Source organism: Pan troglodytes, chromosome X (genome assembly GCF_028858775.2).
Source record: "Pan troglodytes isolate AG18354 chromosome X, NHGRI_mPanTro3-v2.0_pri, whole genome shotgun sequence".
NCBI classification, from domain to species: domain Eukaryota; kingdom Metazoa; phylum Chordata; class Mammalia; order Primates; family Hominidae; genus Pan; species Pan troglodytes.
The window spans coordinates 121532385-121551516 of NC_072421.2; the positions used below are offsets into that span (position 1 = coordinate 121532385).

A 19132-nucleotide genomic window follows, 5' to 3' on the forward strand; every position below is an offset into this window, starting at 1 on the left:
GTACTTTGTGTTTTCATTATCACAGCAACCCTATGGGGTAGGCACAGTTTTATCCTCACTTTACAAATTAGAAAAACATCACTGAAACATAGTGTGGTTAAGTAATTTGCCTAAAATCACTCAGCTAATAGTAGCAGAAATTTGCACCCACAGAGTCTGTCTGTCTGCAGAGGCTATGCTGCTAACTACTATGTCATGTGAGGCATGGTAGTATACTTGAAAAAATGGACACCACAAAGAGGCTGTCACAGTTATATCATTTTGTTATAAGTGGATGGAATTCTTTAGGGCAAGTTTAAGCATGTTATGTACCCTATCAGCTACTTCTACTGTAGCTGTGTTTTGAACTCTCAAGGATAGTGATATAACTTAACCACCTCGTATTTTTTATGCAGACTTGTAAAAAAGGCAAAAAGGGCCCAGCAGAAAAGGGCAAAGGTGGAAATGGAGGAGGAAAACCTCCTTCTGGTCCAAACCGAATGAATGGTCATCACCAACAGAATGGAGTGGAAAACATGATGTTGTTTGAAGTTGTTAAAATGGGCAAGAGTGCTATGCAGGTAAGATTTATGTTGTTCTTCCCAGTTCATTTGTACATTTTAAACTTTAATGAGTTATATAGAGTGTAGCTCTGATTTTTCTAATTGCATTTTAAACATACACTACTTATTAGAAAAAAGCAACAAAATCATCAGAAAACTCTTGGGATGTATTTCTTCATATATAAGACTTTTGTGCTGTGTTTTGATTCATTTTCTGCTGCATGTTTTTTTCTTTTTTCTTATTTATTTTATTTTATTTTATTTTTTTTGAGACAGAGTCTCGCTCTGTTGCCCAGGCTGGAGTACAGTGGCACAGTCTCGGCTCACCACAACCTCCACGTCCTGGGTTCAAGCGATTCTCCTGCCTCAGCCTCCCAAGTAGCTGGGATTACAGGTACAAACCACCATGCCTGGCTAGTGTTTTTTGTTTTTTTTTTTTTTTTTTTTTTTTGGTGGGTATTTTCAGTGGAGACGGGGTTTCACCATGTTGGCCAGGCTTGTCTCAAACTCCTGGCCTCAAGTAATCTGCCCTCCTTGGCCTCCCAAAGTGCTGGGATTACAGGCGGAAGCCACCATGCCCAGCCCATTATTTTTTATTATTATTATTATTTTTTTGAGATGGAGTCTCACTCTATTGCCCAGGCTGGAGTGCAGTGGCATGATCTCTGCTCACTGCAACCTCCGCCTCCTGGGTTCAGGCGATTCTCCTGCCTCAGCCTCCCGAGTAGCTGGGATTACAGGTGCCCACCACCATGGCTGGCTAATTTTTGGTTTTTAGTAGAGATGGGGTTTCACCATGTTGGCCAGGCTGGTCTCAAACTCCTGACCTTAAGTAATCCACCTGCCTCGGCCTCCCAAAGTGCTGGGATTACAGGCGTGAGCCACCACGCCCAGCCCCAACCCATTATTTTTTTTAATGGCCTAAGGTAAAAAATAATTTGGTCAAAAATATGCTGATGTAAACCATGGCTATGAGGTCTCAGTTTTCCCTGAATTTATATAGATGCCATTAAAATACGAAGTCTTCTACCCATATGGAATTCCTGGTTGAGTGACCTAATATAATTATTATCCACTTTAGTGGAATGAATTATTTTAGTTACTGTTGTCTATTACAAATTTTATTATTTGTGCTTGTTTCTTAGAAGAATAAAAAGTTGGAGGCATATTCATGTCGAATCATTCGAATTATGTTTTCTCTGCATACTTTTATGACAATAGAAGCATTTAGGCTTTCTAATGTTGGCTAAACCATTAGAAAGTGGAATAAATACAATACTCAAGGAGTATATATACTTAATAAAGTTTTAATTTAATTTATAAAAGCTACAGGAAATAGTTTTTTTTTTTTTAATTTCAACTTTTAGATACAGGGATTACATATACAGGTTTGTACATGAGTATATTGCACCTAGGAAGTGAGGGTAGTATCCAGTGGGTAGTTTTTCAGTCCCCACCCCCTACCCCCAGTAGTCCGCAGTGTCTATGTTTTCCACATTTGTGTCCACATGTGCTCAATATTTAGCTTCCACTTACAAGTGAGAACATGTGGTATTTGGTTTTCTGTTCCTGCGTTAATTCACTTAGGATTATTGCCTCCAACTCTACCCATGTTGCTGTGAAAGACACAATTGCATTCTTTTTTATGACTGTGGAGAATAGTATTTCTTCATAGAAATAACTTTAATCAGTGATGGGTGCACATGAATGGTTATCTGAGAACTATCCGTTCAGGCTTTTTGTTAATAAAAACTGACACAAATACCTTGTTTAGAAATATAGAATTAGCTTAATATGTGTGGTTTTATAAATAAAATGTATCAAATGAGGCTAATAAAGAACAGTTTTACATGTAAAATGTGAAAATACTTGTTAATTGTTTGAGCTTTCGCCAATTTTACAGAGCAAAGAACTTAAAAGGTGCCAGATTTATTCATACCATTCTAATGCACCTTTTTAAATCCGTTTATTAATGTTTGCTTGTATATCATGATTAGAGTGTGGATTCTTTTTCTTGTGTAATGTTTTAAATTACTGTTTTGAATATGTTTGGCTTTTTAAAAATAAATAATGTCTTATTATATTGCTGTACTGTGGTTTATTTAGTCATTCCCCAATTTTAAAAATTACTTTTCTCTCTCTAGTTCTCCTTTTGGGTTATTTTTATCAAGAGGATAAATTATTTCAGTTACATTGTATTGCATTTCATTACTTTCCTTCTTTTTTTTATATTATACATTTTCTCTAATATTTTGTTCTAAGTAGTTAAATGCACTAATCTTCTTTCTTCTGCTATCTTTTTAACATCAGTGTCTTAGTCCATTTGGGCTGCTATTAAAGAAACTAACATAGGCCAGGTGTAGCAGCTCACATAATCCCAGCACTTTGGGAGGCCAAGGTAGGTGGATCGCCTGAGGTCAGGAGTTGGAGACCAGCCTGCCCAACATGGTGAAACCCAGTCTCTACTAAAAATAAAAAAGTTAGCTGGGCTTGGTGGTGAGCACCTGTAATCTCAGCTACTCGGGAGGCTTAGGCAGGAGAATCACTTGAACCCTGGAGGCGTAGGTTGCAGTGAGCTGAGATCGCACCATTGCACTCCAGCCTGGGCAACAAGAGTGAAACCCTGTCTAAAAAAACAAACAAAAACAAAAAACCAACATAAACTAGAAAGCTTATAAAAAACAGAAATTTATTTCTTACAGTTTTGCAGGCTGCGAAGTTCAATATTAGGTGCCTACAGATTCATTATCTGGTGAAGGCCTGTTTTCTGGTTCATAGATGGCATCCTCTTACTGTGTCCTCACATGGAAGGGGCAAGGCAGCTCTCAGGGACCTTGTGATCTTATTGCCATCTATAGGCTCCACTTCTTAATACCATAACATTGACTACAGTTCAACATACAGTTTGAACACAAAACCCTTCAGACCACAGCTATGAGAAATCCTGACTCATAACCACAGCTAATTGGGCTATTCCATTTTTATCTAAAAATGAATATTTTGTTTATTTTTGTGTTGCTTATGGCTTGTCATATTAAGATTGTACCTCTATCTGTGCCATTTTTGTTTTCATTTTTTATTTTAAGATGAGGTTTCATTATGTTGCTCAGGCTGGACTTGAACTCCTGGGCTCAAGCAATCCTCCTGCCTCAGCCTCCCCAGTAAGTGGGACTACATGCACATGCCATTGTGCCTAGCTTGTTTTTCTGTTTTGAAATGTGTTTCCCTCTTAAGAGAGAATGTCTGCACTATCTTTCCATTGATTTCCTGGAATCTTTTCAACAATTTTATTTTGTTATGTGTGTTCCCACTTGTGTTACCCTTTTAAGACCAAATTTGATGGAGGAAGTCCTCTGTTTAGAAACTTCCAAGGGTTCTTATCTAAAATTTCTAGCTCAGATTTCCTTATGCCATGTTTTCTGTCCTCCAGTCACAGTATATACTCTGCCCTTAGGCTTTTCTTTTTGTTTTTCTTGTTGTTTGCAATAGTTTTATTTTACTCCCCCCTTGCATATCAAATAGGACTGAGCAAATCAAATGTCAGTCTTCTGAAAAGCATTCTCAGACACTACTACTTTTCCTTTCCAATGTGTTTTTTACTCTTATCTTTTCATTATATAGCACTTATACTGTGCCTGACTTTGACTCTAGATTGCTAATTCTTTGATCAAGGATCATGTGTTATTCATTATTTTTGCGTTGCCAGGATATACCTATCTCAGTAGTTGTTGTTGTTGTTGTTGTTGTTATTATTATTATTATTATTATCATTATTCGAGACAAGATCTCACTCTGTCACCCAGGCTGGAGTGCAGTGGCATGATCTCGGCTCACTGCAACCTCCGCCTCCCGGGTTCAAGTGATTCTCATGCCTCAGCCTCCCAAGTAGCTGGGATTACAGGTGCATGCCACCACGCCCAGCTAATTTTTGTTTGTACCTTTTGGTAGAGACGGAGCTTCATCATGTTGGCCAGGCTGTCTCTCTCAGTAATTATAAGTGATAGTCAATAAATGCAAGAATGGCTGTTGGTTTAAAACTAGTTGTTATGTTTTAAGAACGGAGAAAGTATGCGTGTGCCCCCTAATTTTATTATATAACAGATGTTGAATTTTGTTACATAAGTTCTCAGCATACTATTTGATTAAAAATTTTAAGCATATTTCAGTAGCTCGCATTATTTTTATTATAGCAGACTTATTTTCCTAGTGTAAACTCTACTTGATCTTAATGAATTACTTTTTAATGTGATGTAGTGGTCTCTTTGTAAGAGTTCATTGAATATTTTGCATCTTTATTGATGAGAGTAGCCATTGTTCCAGTTATCTATTGATGCATAACAAACCACCCCAAACTTAGTGATGTGAAACAACAATCATTTTATTATGCCTAATGATTCTTTGGGTCTGGAATTCAGACAGAACTAAGTGGAGATGACTTGTGTCTGCTTTATGATGTCAAGGGCCTTAGCTTGGACCATTTGAGTGCCTGGCACTAACACAGTTAGGGACTATAATCATTTGGAAGCTTCTTTACTCATGTTTAGTGCCTAGTCTGTAGTGATATGAAGGCTGGACTTAGCCAGAACTGTTAGCTGCATAACTACAAATGGCCTTTCTATGTGGCTACGGCTTCTTACAGTATGGCGTCTGGGTTTGGAGAGAATGTCCTGAGAGAAGTGTCCAGTTTGCTAGTGCTCCAAGAGACCAGTGCAGTTGCTGCCTGGCATTCTGTGACCTAATTTTGGAAGCATCACTGCATTCTATTCTAGAGAAGATGGCATAGACCCTCTTACTGGGGAGCAATGTCCAATAATTTGGGGCCATGTTTTAAAACTGTCACAGTCTCTATGATATATTCTTTTGCTGTTTATTGCCTATATCATATTTGGGAAAAATACTGAGCACATTTCTTTTGTAAATTATGTTGGTTAATATAAACAAGCTGTTGTAAATACAACAAAGTAGAAATTAAGTAAAGTTTTAGAATAATTCCAGTCAGTCTATCTGAACCAGGTATTTCTTAGATATTTTTCCTTGATTTATCTTTATTGTGTAATCATAGTATCTTTTTTGTACATTAGATTCTACATGTTTTAGTCATTGTTTGTACCTGGATTTCCTATTTATTGGTATATAACTTAGAAACATTTCCCTCTCCCAACCTTTTGTTTTTTATACTAGCTCTTGTTTATCATCTTGATTTTATTTAATTTGCTCTATTTAAAAAGTTTTGTTGTTGTTGTTTTTGTTTGTTTGTTTGTTTGGAGACAGAGTCTCGCTCTCTTGCCCAGGCGGGAGTGCAGTGGTGCGACCTCAGCTCACTGCAGCCTTCATCTCCCGGGTTCAAGTGATTCTTCTGCCTCAGCCTCCCGAGTAGCTGGGATTATAGGCATGCACCACCACACCCAGCTAATTTTTGTATTTTTAGTAGAGACGGGGTTTCACCATGTTGGCCTCTCGAACTCCTGACCTCAAGTGATCCGCTGGCTTCAGCCTCCCAAAGTGCTGGGATTACAGGCGTGAGCTACCGCACCCAGCCTTAAAATTGAAAATCAGTTTTGTCGTTGCCTCTCTTGCCCCCAAAGGAATAAAGTATTCATTTTATTTTTAGTTCTAGCCTATTTTCTTTTTTAAGAAATAACCGTATTGAGATATATTTACCATACTATAAAATTTACCCTTTAAAGTGCAAATTCAGAGTTGTACAGCCACCATTACAATATAATTTTAGAATATTTTATTTATTATTATTATTATTTTTTGAGATGGAGTCTCACTCACTCTGTTGTCCAGGTTGGGGTACAGTGGCATGATCTTGGCTCACTGCAACCTCCATCTCCTGGATTCAAGTGATACTCCTGCCTCAGCCTCGCGAGTAGTTGGGATTACAGGCATGCACCACCACGCCTGGCTAATTTTTGTATTGGTAGTAGAGACAAGGTTTTACCATGTCAGCCAGGCTGGTCTCGAACTCCTAACTTCAAGTGATCCACTCACCTCGGCCTCCCAAAGTTCTGGGATTATAGACATGAGCCAGCACACCTGCGCTGTGTTGTCTTAATTATTTGAAATTCTCTCCTTTCTTTAATGTCACTGAGAAATCATAAGTAATTATACTTGATGGAATTGACTTCCATAGTTTCCACATTCTTTTCAATGCAAAATAAATAGAAGATTGATAGGTCATTTTGTGTTATCAGATAATTGTTTTACTGAATTCGATTCTATTTTATTGTTAAAATTGAACTTTAAATTTCAGTGTATAAGTATTTATATTAAAGTAATGTGATACTATATAATCTTGAATTTTATGACTTTATCAGACTTAATTGATTTTGAGAAAATTAGAAGAAGCTAATGATTTTATTTTTTTCCCTCTGCTGTAGTCGGTGGTAGATGATTGGATAGAATCATACAAGCATGACCGAGATATAGCACTTCTTGACCTTATCAACTTTTTTATTCAGTGTTCAGGCTGTAAAGGTAAGATATATTTATTTTGAAATCAGCAGCTCTCAAATAGTCACTTCGTTGTTCCACCTAAAGAGATGTTGTTAGCACTTTACATGGTAAATAACGCTAAGGCATTATTTGCATCATATCCATATAAAATTTGTAAGGAAAAAAGAGCAAAGGACAAAGTAAGAGAGAAAGTCTATTGACAAAGTTTTATTCATATGTGAAAGTTATCTAAAAACTTAGCAGTTTATAATTATTATGTTACTTTTATTAGATATATTTCCCACTTTCAGCATCTGGTTTTAGGAACAAAGAAATTGATAAGGGAGGAGGAAGATAATGAAGAGATACAGGTTCAGATGACAGGTAATCGTACAGTGTAGGGAGTAAAAAGTGCCATGAATAACAGTAAGTAAGCAAGCAAGCAAGTAAGTAAGTTACGTTAAGTAAGTTAAATAAGGTATTGATAAAACTGACAGTTCTTCTAAAAGGTAAAGAAATTTTGTTGTGTGTAGTGGTGTCTTTAAAGTGTTTTTACTTTATTTTAAAAATATTTTGAACTGGGAAAGATGAAAGTACAAAATACAGAAATTTCTTCCCTAAGACAGAAGTATTTAGGACAAACATTTGGCAGGGGGACAAAATTATGTAAGTTGGGGAGTCATATATCCTCATATGGATCAATAAATGAGTCAGTCAAGATTACGGGCAGGTTCTGATGTATCTGGTGTCTCCCAATACTTAGCTCATCCTTGAAATTTCAGATGATGCCCGGGCAAATACATTTTATGGAGATTTCTGGGTTTTTTTTTTTTTTTTAATGAAAGTGGCATCAAAAACATTAGAGCATTAGAAATTGGGAGAGGAAGTTGCTTAAAAAATAGATATAAAACGTTAAGATGGTAAAGAATGATTTATTTAAACAAATGCAGAAACCGAATTTTAAGAAGCAATTCAATTCTGCAGTATTCCTTTAAAGATACCGTAATATCTTTGAAAAACAAGTAACATTGGTAGAGTTTGATCACAACATTCAGTGTAGTATGTGTATTAAATGTTACCTGTCTGTGAGGCCTGAAAGATAGACAACTATATTAAATTCTTGAGCCTGTGATCTTTATAATGTCACTAAGGTGTTGAGAAATTTAAAAAATTGTCTTAATCATAGCATATAGAAAGCTGCCTAGTTTACTTCATTTGCCTAAAATAAAAGTAGCTTTAATTCAATATTAGAAAATTCAACTGACTTCTGCTCAGAGGAGATGTTGTCATGATGTTACTATGGTATCCTTAAGGTTCTGAACCAGATTGACTGTTTAAAGATGAGCTATACTAAAATTATTTTTCCCTATATCCAGTCATTTTTTTCTAGGGTAGGATGGATATAAGTACCTGCTTGTTTTGTCATATAATCAAGGGCTATGTCCTTTCTCATTAGGCTCTTTGCAAATGGAAGGTTGAGTGCAGACAGCTGAACAGATGCCAGAAATAACGTAATGAGTTGAAATTTTAAATCTTAAGTCTCCCCTTTTATTTATTTATTTATTATTATTATTATTATTATTATTTTATGAGAGAGAGTCTTGTTCTTTCATCCAGGCTGGAGTGTAGTGTCGTGATCATGGCTCACTGCGGCCTTGACCTCCTGGGCTCAGGTGATCCTCCCACCTTAACCTCCTGAATAGCTGGGACTACAGGCTCACGACAACACGCCCAGCTAATTTTTTGTTTCTGTTTTTATTTTTTGTGGACATGGGGTTTTGCCATGTTGCCCAGGCCGCAAGTGATCCTCTTGCCTCATCCTCCGAAGTAGCTGGGGCTACAGGCGTGCACCACCATGCCCAGCTAGTTTTTATTTTTCGTAGAGACAGATCTGGCTATGTTGCCCAGGCTGATCCTCAATCTCCTAAACTCAGGCAGTTGTCCCACCTCAGCCTCCAAAGTGCTGGGATTACAGGCATGAGCCACCTTCCTGGCATGAGTTTGTTTGTTTGTTTGTTTGTCTGTTTTTGGCATGAGTTTCTTTCTTTCTTTCTTTTTTTTTTTTAATTTAATTTTTTTTTGTAGAGACAGGTCTTTCTCTGTTGCCCAGGCTGGTCTCAATCTCCTAGCCTGAAGTTGTCCCACCTTGGCCTCCCAAAGTGCTGGAATTACAGGTGTGAGCCACCCCTCCCACCTGAGTTTCTTAATTAGGCTTCTGAGTTGTAGTTTTTTTTAAAACAAGGCCGCAGAGCATGTTCCCTTTGTCAAATTCATTCCTTTTTTGGCATCAGTTTGTTTACAAATCAGGAGCTTGCTAACTCAACATTTGGACCTTGTCACAAGTGAGTTTGTCAAGATTTCTAAAAACTTAAGGTGTTGAAAACTTAAAATTGTAAGGTTAATTTAAGCACTGCTGTAATATTTATCTTAGAATCAGGCAATCTCCATGAAGGGGAATTTACTATATAATGAAAGATAAAGCCATTAATTACTTATACACACAAAATTATTCTAATATAATTCTTTTATAAATGACTTAGAAACTTCTTTAAGTATACTTATTGTAATTTAACATTTCCTGCAGACCCAAAGTTGTTATAAGCATCAGTTATTTTTCTACAATACATTGATGGCTTCTGTAGCTGTTGAAGCATGGAGGGATGTTTAACTCTATGCTGCTCCTGACTGCTCCGTTGGTGATTCTGTGGCCAGTGTTTTCTTCTTTTTTTCCTAGTCAGCTGTCACTTTTCTTTTTTTCTTTCTCTTTTCTTTTAAAATAGAGATAGGGTCTTGCTATATATCACTTTTAGATTTACCGGATTTTAGCAGTCTTGCTAAAAATGTCCCCCACATTTTTAAGGCAGCAGGCTCTGGCCTTATGTCCTAATGGTGGCTTCATACCTGCCTCAAGAGTTAAATGAATGGAGTTTGTGATAGCTACTTTCTTTTCTGCTCTGAGGTCCTTTTCTGCTTGTTTTTGGGTTTCTGGATGTCTTGTGGTTTATGAGACGGGGGAGGAGCTTTAGAAATGAGGGATTGTTGAAAAGTATGCAGTATGTTTGCTTTGAGATATATTTATATGTAAATGTTAATTTCACAGAAATGTTCAGGCCATTAGTTACTTTTCGTTCTCTAGCATTCCCAGGTATACAGCACCTGGGTATGAAGTATGGGAAGATTTTGAAGAGAGATACGTGATTCTAGATTAAAAACAAAAGCCTTTCAAAAGGTTTTTGAGAGTGTATGTTTTCTCTTCTCCTCTTCTCTCTTTTTTTTTTTTTTTTTTTGTGAGACAGAGTCTCACTCTGTTGCCCAGGCTCTGGAGTGCAGTGGTGTGATCTCGGCTCACTGCAACCTCTGCCTCCCAGATTCAAGCGATTCTCCTACCTCAGCCTCCCGAGTAGCTGCGATTACAGGCATGCCCAGCTAATTTTTGTATTTTTAGTAGTGACAGGGTTTCACCATATTGGCCAGGCTGGTCTTGAACTCCAGACCTCAAGTGACTCGCCCGCCTCAGCCTCCCAAAGTGCTAGGATTACAGGCATGAGCCACCGCACCCGGCCAAGAGTGTGTTTCTTTAGCCAGAGAAATGGTGCTTTCTCCTGAGTTCATCAACTTTTTAAAACAATCATTTTTTTTTTTTTTTTTTAAGTTGCGGTAAGTAAGGATTCTTCTAGGGTACCACTAGAAATTAATCTCACCCAGATAAGAGGGAGGCAGCATGATTTAGGTGAATAGTCTCAGACAAATTATTTAATTTCTTTTAGCCTTAGCCTAAGCCTTAGTTTCCTCATCTTTGAAGCTGGGATTATGGATTTACAGCTATGTATATACACAGGCGCGCGCACACACACAGATGCATGCATATACAAAATATTGCTCTGGTCAATTGAAAAAAATCTATGTTAATTATATCTAGTTCTTATTTATAAATCTCATCTTCTTGTACCAAGACATTCTTCTTTTAGATATTACTATATTTATGGTATTTCTAGTGAGAAGACTAGTAAGCAAATAATTCAACAATAAAAACAGGATTTTGAAAATCTAGTATTTACGTTGATTACCCCTGCCCCCATCTCTCTCTTTCTCAGTCTGATGCCCCATCAGTGGAAGTTCATGTATCTCTTCTTACTGCACACTAGAAATTTCCTTTCTGATGTTTGGTCTCCACCTGACTAATGTTTTACTACTTCTAATGTGTACCTTTTCTTTTTTCCTCTCCCATCCTCCTGTGTAAGATTCTAAAGGTCCTTATCAAATTGTTTCTCTTTGACATAGTTCTTTATTTTCTAACTTATAACATGTGTGGTTTTTCTGGTGGGTATGGAGTGGAGGTGGAGTCAGAGCTATAGCATTTGGCATTTCCACACATCAGGGCTTTGATTATGTACTACTTTTGACAGCTTCTTTTTCTTTTTGGTATTCTTTAGTTTTAACTTTTAACTAGATTACAGGCATCTAGGTGGGCAGGAACTACAATCTACTACTTAGTTCTTTTAGAGGATATTAGGATGTAGTTACTTTACATGCAATAGTGCTTAATAAAGAGACTTGACTAAAGTGAACTCTAGCTATTACTCTTTTCCTTATCTTCAGCTTCATCCCCAAGGTTTTAAGTGTTATACTAGATGTTGTCTCACTCTTGATAACATATGGTTTATGTTAAAGAGACAAAGCCAATATAAATATTACAGCATGAGTAAAGTGAGTCAGGTAGAAATGGCCAAAGTTAATTGTGTTAGGAAAAAAGATATCTGTCAGAAGTATGGGGCTGTTTTCTTGTGCATACTGAGAATAGATAGCATTTGTTTGTGCTTTATTTATAGATTAGTGTATCATGGTAAAGATTATTAGATGATGGTTGAAGAAGTATGCCTTTTATTGTGTGACCATAGACTTCTTAGTGTTAGAGACTTACTTGGAAGTTTTCTTTATTTTTTTATCACACCATATATTAACTTCTGACATTTGCAAATTTCAGGAGTTGTCACAGCAGAAATGTTTAGACATATGCAGAACTCTGAGATAATTCGAAAAATGACTGAAGAATTCGATGAGGTAACTTATTACCTTAAGTGTTTTGATAACTTATGCATGTTTATCTTGACTTATTTTTGAAAGTATTATTAAATTGTAAGTATTAAGCTGGGCATGGTGGCTCATGCCTGTAATCCCACACTTTCAGAGGCCGAGGCAGGCGGATCACCTGAGGTCAGGAGTTCGAGACCAGCCTGACCAATATGGTGAAACCCTGTCTCTGCTAAAAATAGAAAAAAATTAGCCGGGAGTCGTGGTGTGTGCCTGTAGTCCCAGCTACTTGGGAGGCTGAGATAGGAGAATTGCTTGAACCTGGGAGGCGGAGGTTGCAGTGAGCCGAGCTCTCGCCACTGTACTCCAGCCTGGGCAACAGAGTGAGACTCCATCAAAAAAAAAAAAAGAAAAAAAAAATTGTAAGCATTAATGTTGTAAATAAGAGCTTTGGCATTAGATTTAATCAAATGATGCCTGTGCGACCTTTGGCAGGTTGTTGTCTTAGTGTCAGTTGTTTTTTTTTTTTCTTTTTTCCTGAGACAAAGTCTCACTCTGTCGCCCAGGCTGGAGTGCAGTGGCATGATCTCACTGCAACCTCTGCCTCCTGGATTCAAGAAATTCTCCTGCCACAGCCTTCCAAGTAGCTGGGATTACAGGCACCCACCACCCCGCCTGAATAATTTCTGTATTTTTAGTAGAGACATGGTGGGGGGTGGTGGGCGGTGTGGGTTTACCATGTTGGCCAGGCTGGTCTCGACCTCATGACCTCAAGTGACCCGCCCACCTTGGCCTCCCAAAGTGCGGGGATTACAGCAGGTAGGCGCCACTGCATCTGGCCAGTATCAATTTCATTATCTGTAAAATGGGCCTAATAGTACTTTACTCATAAGACTGTTACGAAGATTGAATTGAGTAATGTTTGAAAATTGCTTAACATTTTATGGTTCCCAGAACATAGCAAGGACTTAATAAATGGTAGTTATTATTGACAAAAATGAAAATGTCAAGGAAGAGTATAAGAACATATCCTGGAATGTTGTAAAAGGAAGGTTTCAGCAATATTTAGGGAACCTGATAGCTAGGGCAAAGGAGTATATAGATATTTTTATTGTTTAAAAACTCTTAAGAACAACAAAGATTACATATTAGTTTAGACTGAGTTGTCCCCCCCTTACCTCCCTAGGGCTAGATTGAGTTGATTATTTCATTGAGCTCTTTGAAGTATTGTTACCAATAAATACATACATAGATTTACTATAAATTAAGCTTCTTCAAGGAAGGGATTTGGGTTTGTTTGGGTCACGGCTGTATTTCAGCACCAGTACTTTTACTCTTCCAAAATTTTTCGCTGTGGGTTTTCAAGTAGAAAATGTTGTCTGATTTGAGTTTTATTTGGTCTTTTTTTTCTTGCTTACTCTGATGAAGGAGCTTTGAACTATTATTCTAAAAGATAGATGAGTTAAAATGGCTTTGATGATCGCTAAGTGCTATTAATCACTCCCCAAGTAGTTGAGAAGTAATTTTGAATAGTGGCATTTTTTACCCTTTTAATATTGAGTGTTTTAGTGAGAACTTTCTCACTAAAAGGGAACAACTATTTGAGATAATTGTCCTGAAATATGATTTGAAAATGTCAGCAAACCAAGTTGCTAACAATTAAGATGCTATATTTCAATATAGTCACTAAATTAGCTAATCAGAAAATACCAAAAAAACTTTTTTTGTGGAATATCAGGACCTTATTCTCAGATGAGACGCAACTGCACTTACATGTGACATGACTTAAGATTTTAAAAAATGTTCTGTTGACAAAAATTAATTTTTAAAATTTACTGAACTGAATTACCTTACATCTCTAGGATACTCTTGTCAGAGACCGTTACTTTTAGATGTTCTATATGGTATTGGTCTCTGCTTTTATTTCTAAGTACTTCATTATTTTTAATGATGTGTGGAGAATCTCAGTTTACCCTGAGACTAGAGAATGCCCTCTTGTTGTGCAAAGGAAAACCAGAGTACCAGTCTTCCAAGGCAATACTAGCTACATTTCCATTTCTTTAAAAAATTATGATTGTTTATATCTGTTGACTGTGTGATGTATTTGAAGCTAATAACATATTTCTAATGTTTTGTTGATTTATACATCATACATTTTATTTGAGAGTATAATTTCCATCATTTTGAATCCATTTAAAAATATAATTTTGGTTTGGTTTGGGTTTGCTTTTGCTTTATATCTGTGCTTATCACAAGGATGTTTTGTTTTGATGAGGGAGGCTTTTAAAATTTTTAACCTGAGTAATTGGTATATATTTTCATTGATTAAAGTGAATTCAGAATATCTATCTTGATCTTAAATAAAGAGCTGAAGTGTTCAGAGGTACCCCTACCTTTATATATTGTTCTCTTGCCTACTTTGAGGATTTATTGGAGAAGAAAGGTGAGATAAAGATACCTTTTCATGCTTTTGTCTAGGGTATTTCAAAAGCAAGTGATATGTTAAGTCATGCATTCTAAATGAAATTGCTGTTTTAAATTTTTGTTTTAGGATAGTGGAGATTATCCACTTACCATGGCTGGTCCTCAGTGGAAGAAGTTCAAATCCAGTTTTTGTGAATTCATTGGCGTGTTAGTACGGCAATGTCAATATAGTATCATATATGATGAGTATATGATGGATACAGTCATTTCACTTCTTACAGGATTGTCTGACTCACAAGTCAGAGCATTTCGACATACAAGCACCCTGGCAGGTCAGTATTTAGAAATATTTTCTGCATATTGTCTTAGATTTGAGATGAAAAAGATTCTCATTTAAAGAGAAAGGAAATAACAGAGATACAAATTAATTTTATTTATAAAGTGACCACTAAGAGGACACTCCCCCATCCCTCCTGCGAATTCCTGGAAATGGGATGATAATTTCAGTTTTGATTTTGTGAAGGTATACTATAACTAGTATTTGGTGATTTTCTTGTATACTATGCATACTGTGCCACAGCAGGGGAGAATTGGACAATAGGTATGTGTTGGGTTCTTGAAAAATACTATACCACAGCAAGGGAAAATTGGACTATAGGTATGCATTGGATTATTGAAAAATACCATGCCACAAGAAGGGAAAATTGGATGATAGGTATGTATTGGGTTTTTGAAAGATATGTTACCAGGGAAGATATTGACAGCAGATTTGGAGATATCATCACAGTCATTTTGGATATGTGATCCTGATGGCCATATAGTCTGTCTTTGGTGTGCGTTGCCTCTCCAGGTAGGATGGCCCCTACTAGATGATGCCTGTTCTTTCAGTCACACTGCAAAAAATTGATTTTTCTTATGTTTCTGGGTAACTTTAGGCTGGGGCAAATTCTTTGATCTTTAAAGTTTAATGAAATAAGGTATATTTTTATACCTCATAAAATCTGTTAGTTCCTCTTTTGTGCTTAAGGTAAAATTGGTGATACACTGTTATTGAATTTGTTGCTTTTGAGTTTCAATAAATAAAATAGGCATTAATTGTTATGATAGTATTCTGAATCTTCTGAATCTTAATGATATTTTGATTTTTAACTAAAAAAACTTTATATTCTCTGTTGGTTTGTTTTTTATTTATAAGATTTTCTCAAAGAATTAAATCTATGATTAAAGATATGCTTCTACGTCCTTCATTATTAAAGAGAAAATGCAGTTTCCCATATGTTGTTTTTGTTTTTAGATTTGAAGTCAGAAAATATGAATGTGATCTTGCTTTATGCACTTGTGGTAGCAATGTCAATAACTTGATGGCTAAAGTAAATTAAAACAAGGATTATGGTGCAAGATGGATACTTTTAGATCAGAGTGACAGACTGGTTTGCTGGGAGCATGAAATTAACTTAGAGCAGAAAATTGGGAAATCTTTCTTTAAGAGAGCCAATAGCCACAAATTTAAGATGTAGTTTTATTGTTGTTGTATCATGCAATGCACCAAGTCTGAGAAGTAGTCTGGAGTAAGCTAAAGAAAGCAAAAAGTGATCAGATCTTTCAGTTAATAAATTTTAAATCCCAGGCAATAAGAATCTTGTATCAGGAGTAAGAGTTTAGTAACAGAAGGTAGAGATCTGGAGGAAGTTTTATGAAAAAGCACTTTAATTAAGTCACATTTTGCCCTTTGTTCTTTTGACTTTCCATGGAGATCTGTTCACAATTTCATCAGTCATGTTATAGAGTAAAATGAAAGGAAAGCAAATACTGATAAAATTCCTCAACATTTTCATAAAATATAATTTGATGTAAAGCCATCAAGTTCCTTTTAATTACTGAATAGCTAAATAACTTCTGTGTGAACTAAAATTTACTTTAGAAGGTGAATCATGATCTATGAAAATGATTATTTTAGAGGACATATTATAGAATAATGGGATTTAAGGATAGACTGGAGTCAGATTGCCTTGGTTTGAATCCTGGTTTGACTGCTTATATGAACTGAGGCAAATTTTAAAATTTCCCTGAGCTTCAATTTTGCCGTGAATGAAATGGGTATAATACTTACCTTTGAGAGGGCCATTGTGAGGATTAGGAGATAATTCCTGAAAAGTTATTTTATTTTATGTTATTTTATTGTTGTCATTTGTAGCAGCTGCATCTTTCTTTTGTTAGAAGCAGATTAGCTCATTTCTGCTTAATATTTGTATTTGATCTTAAATTGTAAATTTTTGTGTCTGTTAGATTAGTTTCACCATACTTTTACTCTTTAAAAATAGCTATGAAGTTGATGACAGCTTTGGTGAATGTGGCACTAAATCTTAGCATTAATATGGATAATACACAAAGACAATATGAAGCAGAACGGAATAAAATGATTGGAAAACGAGCCAATGAGAGGCTAGAACTCCTGCTACAAAAGCGGAAAGAGGTAAACTTTTATATTGAATATTTAGGCTATTGTGTGACCAACTTGGTCACCATTAATTAGGATATAACTTTGCTAGTGGCTCAGATAATTGTTTTTGAAATATTTAAATGTAAATAACATTTCAAACTATTTGCCCAACAAAATTCTGATGAATATCCGTGCCAACAATACTGTTTTCGTATTTTCAACCTGCGTGGACTAGTATTAAGAGTGGCTTTAAGTAAGGGGACTGGGGTTAGTCTGACAAGTTGTCTTAAGCTTTAGTATTATTCATCTCTACGGTGAAAAACCTTTTGTCAGGATGAAAAGAGATTTCACAATTAAAATCACTTTGGAAAATAAAATCACTTTGAAAAATAACATAAGCTGTTTATTGGCATTTAAATCAGTGTTTTTTATACAGTAGAAGGCATTTGTTTAACATTAATGACTGACCACCAAATTCAACTCTGAATGAGGAAAATAATTTTTTCAGCCTTATGCGAAATAACAGTAAATAAAATCTTTTGATGCTGCGGCTGTAATTTAAATTCTTTCTTCATTGGTGATAAAATATTTTGCTATCTCATAATGGAGATGTTTGTTTTCATATCAAATAGGCAAAGTCTGATTTTTCAAAAATATTAGTAATGCAGTTGAGTTCAGTAGTTATCATGGTTATCTACGAATTATTGACCTGATCTTGAATTTTTTTTGGGGAGGGGAATTAGTAGCTAATTTTAAATTGGTTATTTCTGAAATAGTTAATAACTTTAAAACATATCCAGACTCAAGAATTAACTAAGAAAAATCCTGATCATATTTCACCCATGTCTAAATTCCTCATATTTTTCACATAATTTGAAATAAAGTGTTGATACTTTTTCCCTTTAATTTATGTATATGCTATATAGTAAGTGATATGTAGTAACAAACTACATTACAGATTTCTTTACAGTGTTTTTTTTGGAGGCAGAATCTCACTCTGTCTCCCAGGCTGGAGTACAGTGGCACTGTCTCAGCTAACTGCAACCTCTGCCTCCCAGGTTCAAGCTCCTGCCTCAGTCTCCTCAGTAGCTGGAATTATAGGCTTGTGCCACCATGCCTGGCTAATTTTTGTATTTTTAGTAGAGTCGGGGTTTCGCCATGTTGGCCAGGCTGGTCTCGAACTCCTGACCTCAAGTGATCCGTCTGTCTTGGCCTCCCCGAGTGCTGAGATTACAGGCATGAGCCACTGCACCCGGCCTTCTTTACAGTTCTTTAGTGGAAATTTATGAGCATTAGAAAAACAATCTATTAGCTAAATATTAAAATCCCAATCAAATATTTCAGGTATTAAGGGACTTTATCTACCTGGTAATATAACTGTTAATTTTTCTATATGGTTACTGTTGTCTAGTATAATTCAAAATTCCCCAAAATACTGGGGAATTCTGCTTTTTTTGTGCTTGTAACAACTTACAGGTGTTCATTTGGTTGTCTTCCTTTACAATTGAAAAGAAATGATGTGTTTTTTTACAGCTTCAGGAAAATCAAGATGAAATAGAAAATATGATGAATGCAATATTTAAAGGAGTGTTTGTACATAGATACCGGTAAGTTGTGACAGTTTTTTTCATAAATAGCATTATGTAATTTCTACTCAGCAAGTTTGCATATTTCGTGGTGTAGGGAATCTAAATTAGCAGGAAGAATGTTATAGTAAAATCAATGTTAGACTCTATTAGTGCCACTGAGTCACTCTGGGCAAGTTATTTAACTCATGTGATTTTGGTGTTTCCCATCTGAAAAATGGGATAATGCTGTGCTTGACTTGCAGCCAGTAGAAGTTACTGCTATTTGGAGTTGGGCTACACAATACTTAATTGCCTTTGGATGCACTATGTTAGTAGAGCCTGCACGTGCTGACTCCTGACTCTCTTCCCTTCCATTGAATATCAGTGGGAACAATTGGATAGGTTAAAGTGAGATATTTTCTTTTGCTGTTTTGAATGAACAGAGGAAAGAAATAGTAATCTTATAAATTTATGCCGTAACCTATTCTTAAATTTTGGTAGTATTTTTATTCAGCTTCCACATATCCTCAACTTGGCAGTTACTGAATCAGGTTAATGCTTACTTTTTGTAATGTCTCCATGTCCATTCTTACCTTTTCACTTCTATTGTCACCATTACCTTAGTCTGTTTCCTCATTCTCATGCCTAGAGATTATTGCAGTTTTGCCAAAATATCCTTTTATTGT

General features: G+C 36.0%; 1 protein-coding gene across 21 annotated transcripts in view; it reads left to right on the forward strand.

Annotated features, from left to right (window-relative positions):
* The window catches only part of STAG2 (STAG2 cohesin complex component), a 141799-nt gene that overhangs the window by 69899 nt on the left and 52768 nt on the right, over positions 1-19132 (forward strand). For all 21 annotated transcript variants that reach the window (XM_016942745.4, XM_016942747.4, XM_024353176.3 and 18 more), the window contains 6 exons: positions 396-560; positions 6929-7025; positions 11968-12044; positions 14566-14770; positions 16760-16911; positions 18412-18485. In XM_016942745.4, the coding sequence (XP_016798234.1) occupies positions 396-560; positions 6929-7025; positions 11968-12044; positions 14566-14770; positions 16760-16911; positions 18412-18485 (770 nt within the window). The remainder of the gene's footprint in view (positions 1-395; positions 561-6928; positions 7026-11967; positions 12045-14565; positions 14771-16759; positions 16912-18411; positions 18486-19132) is intronic.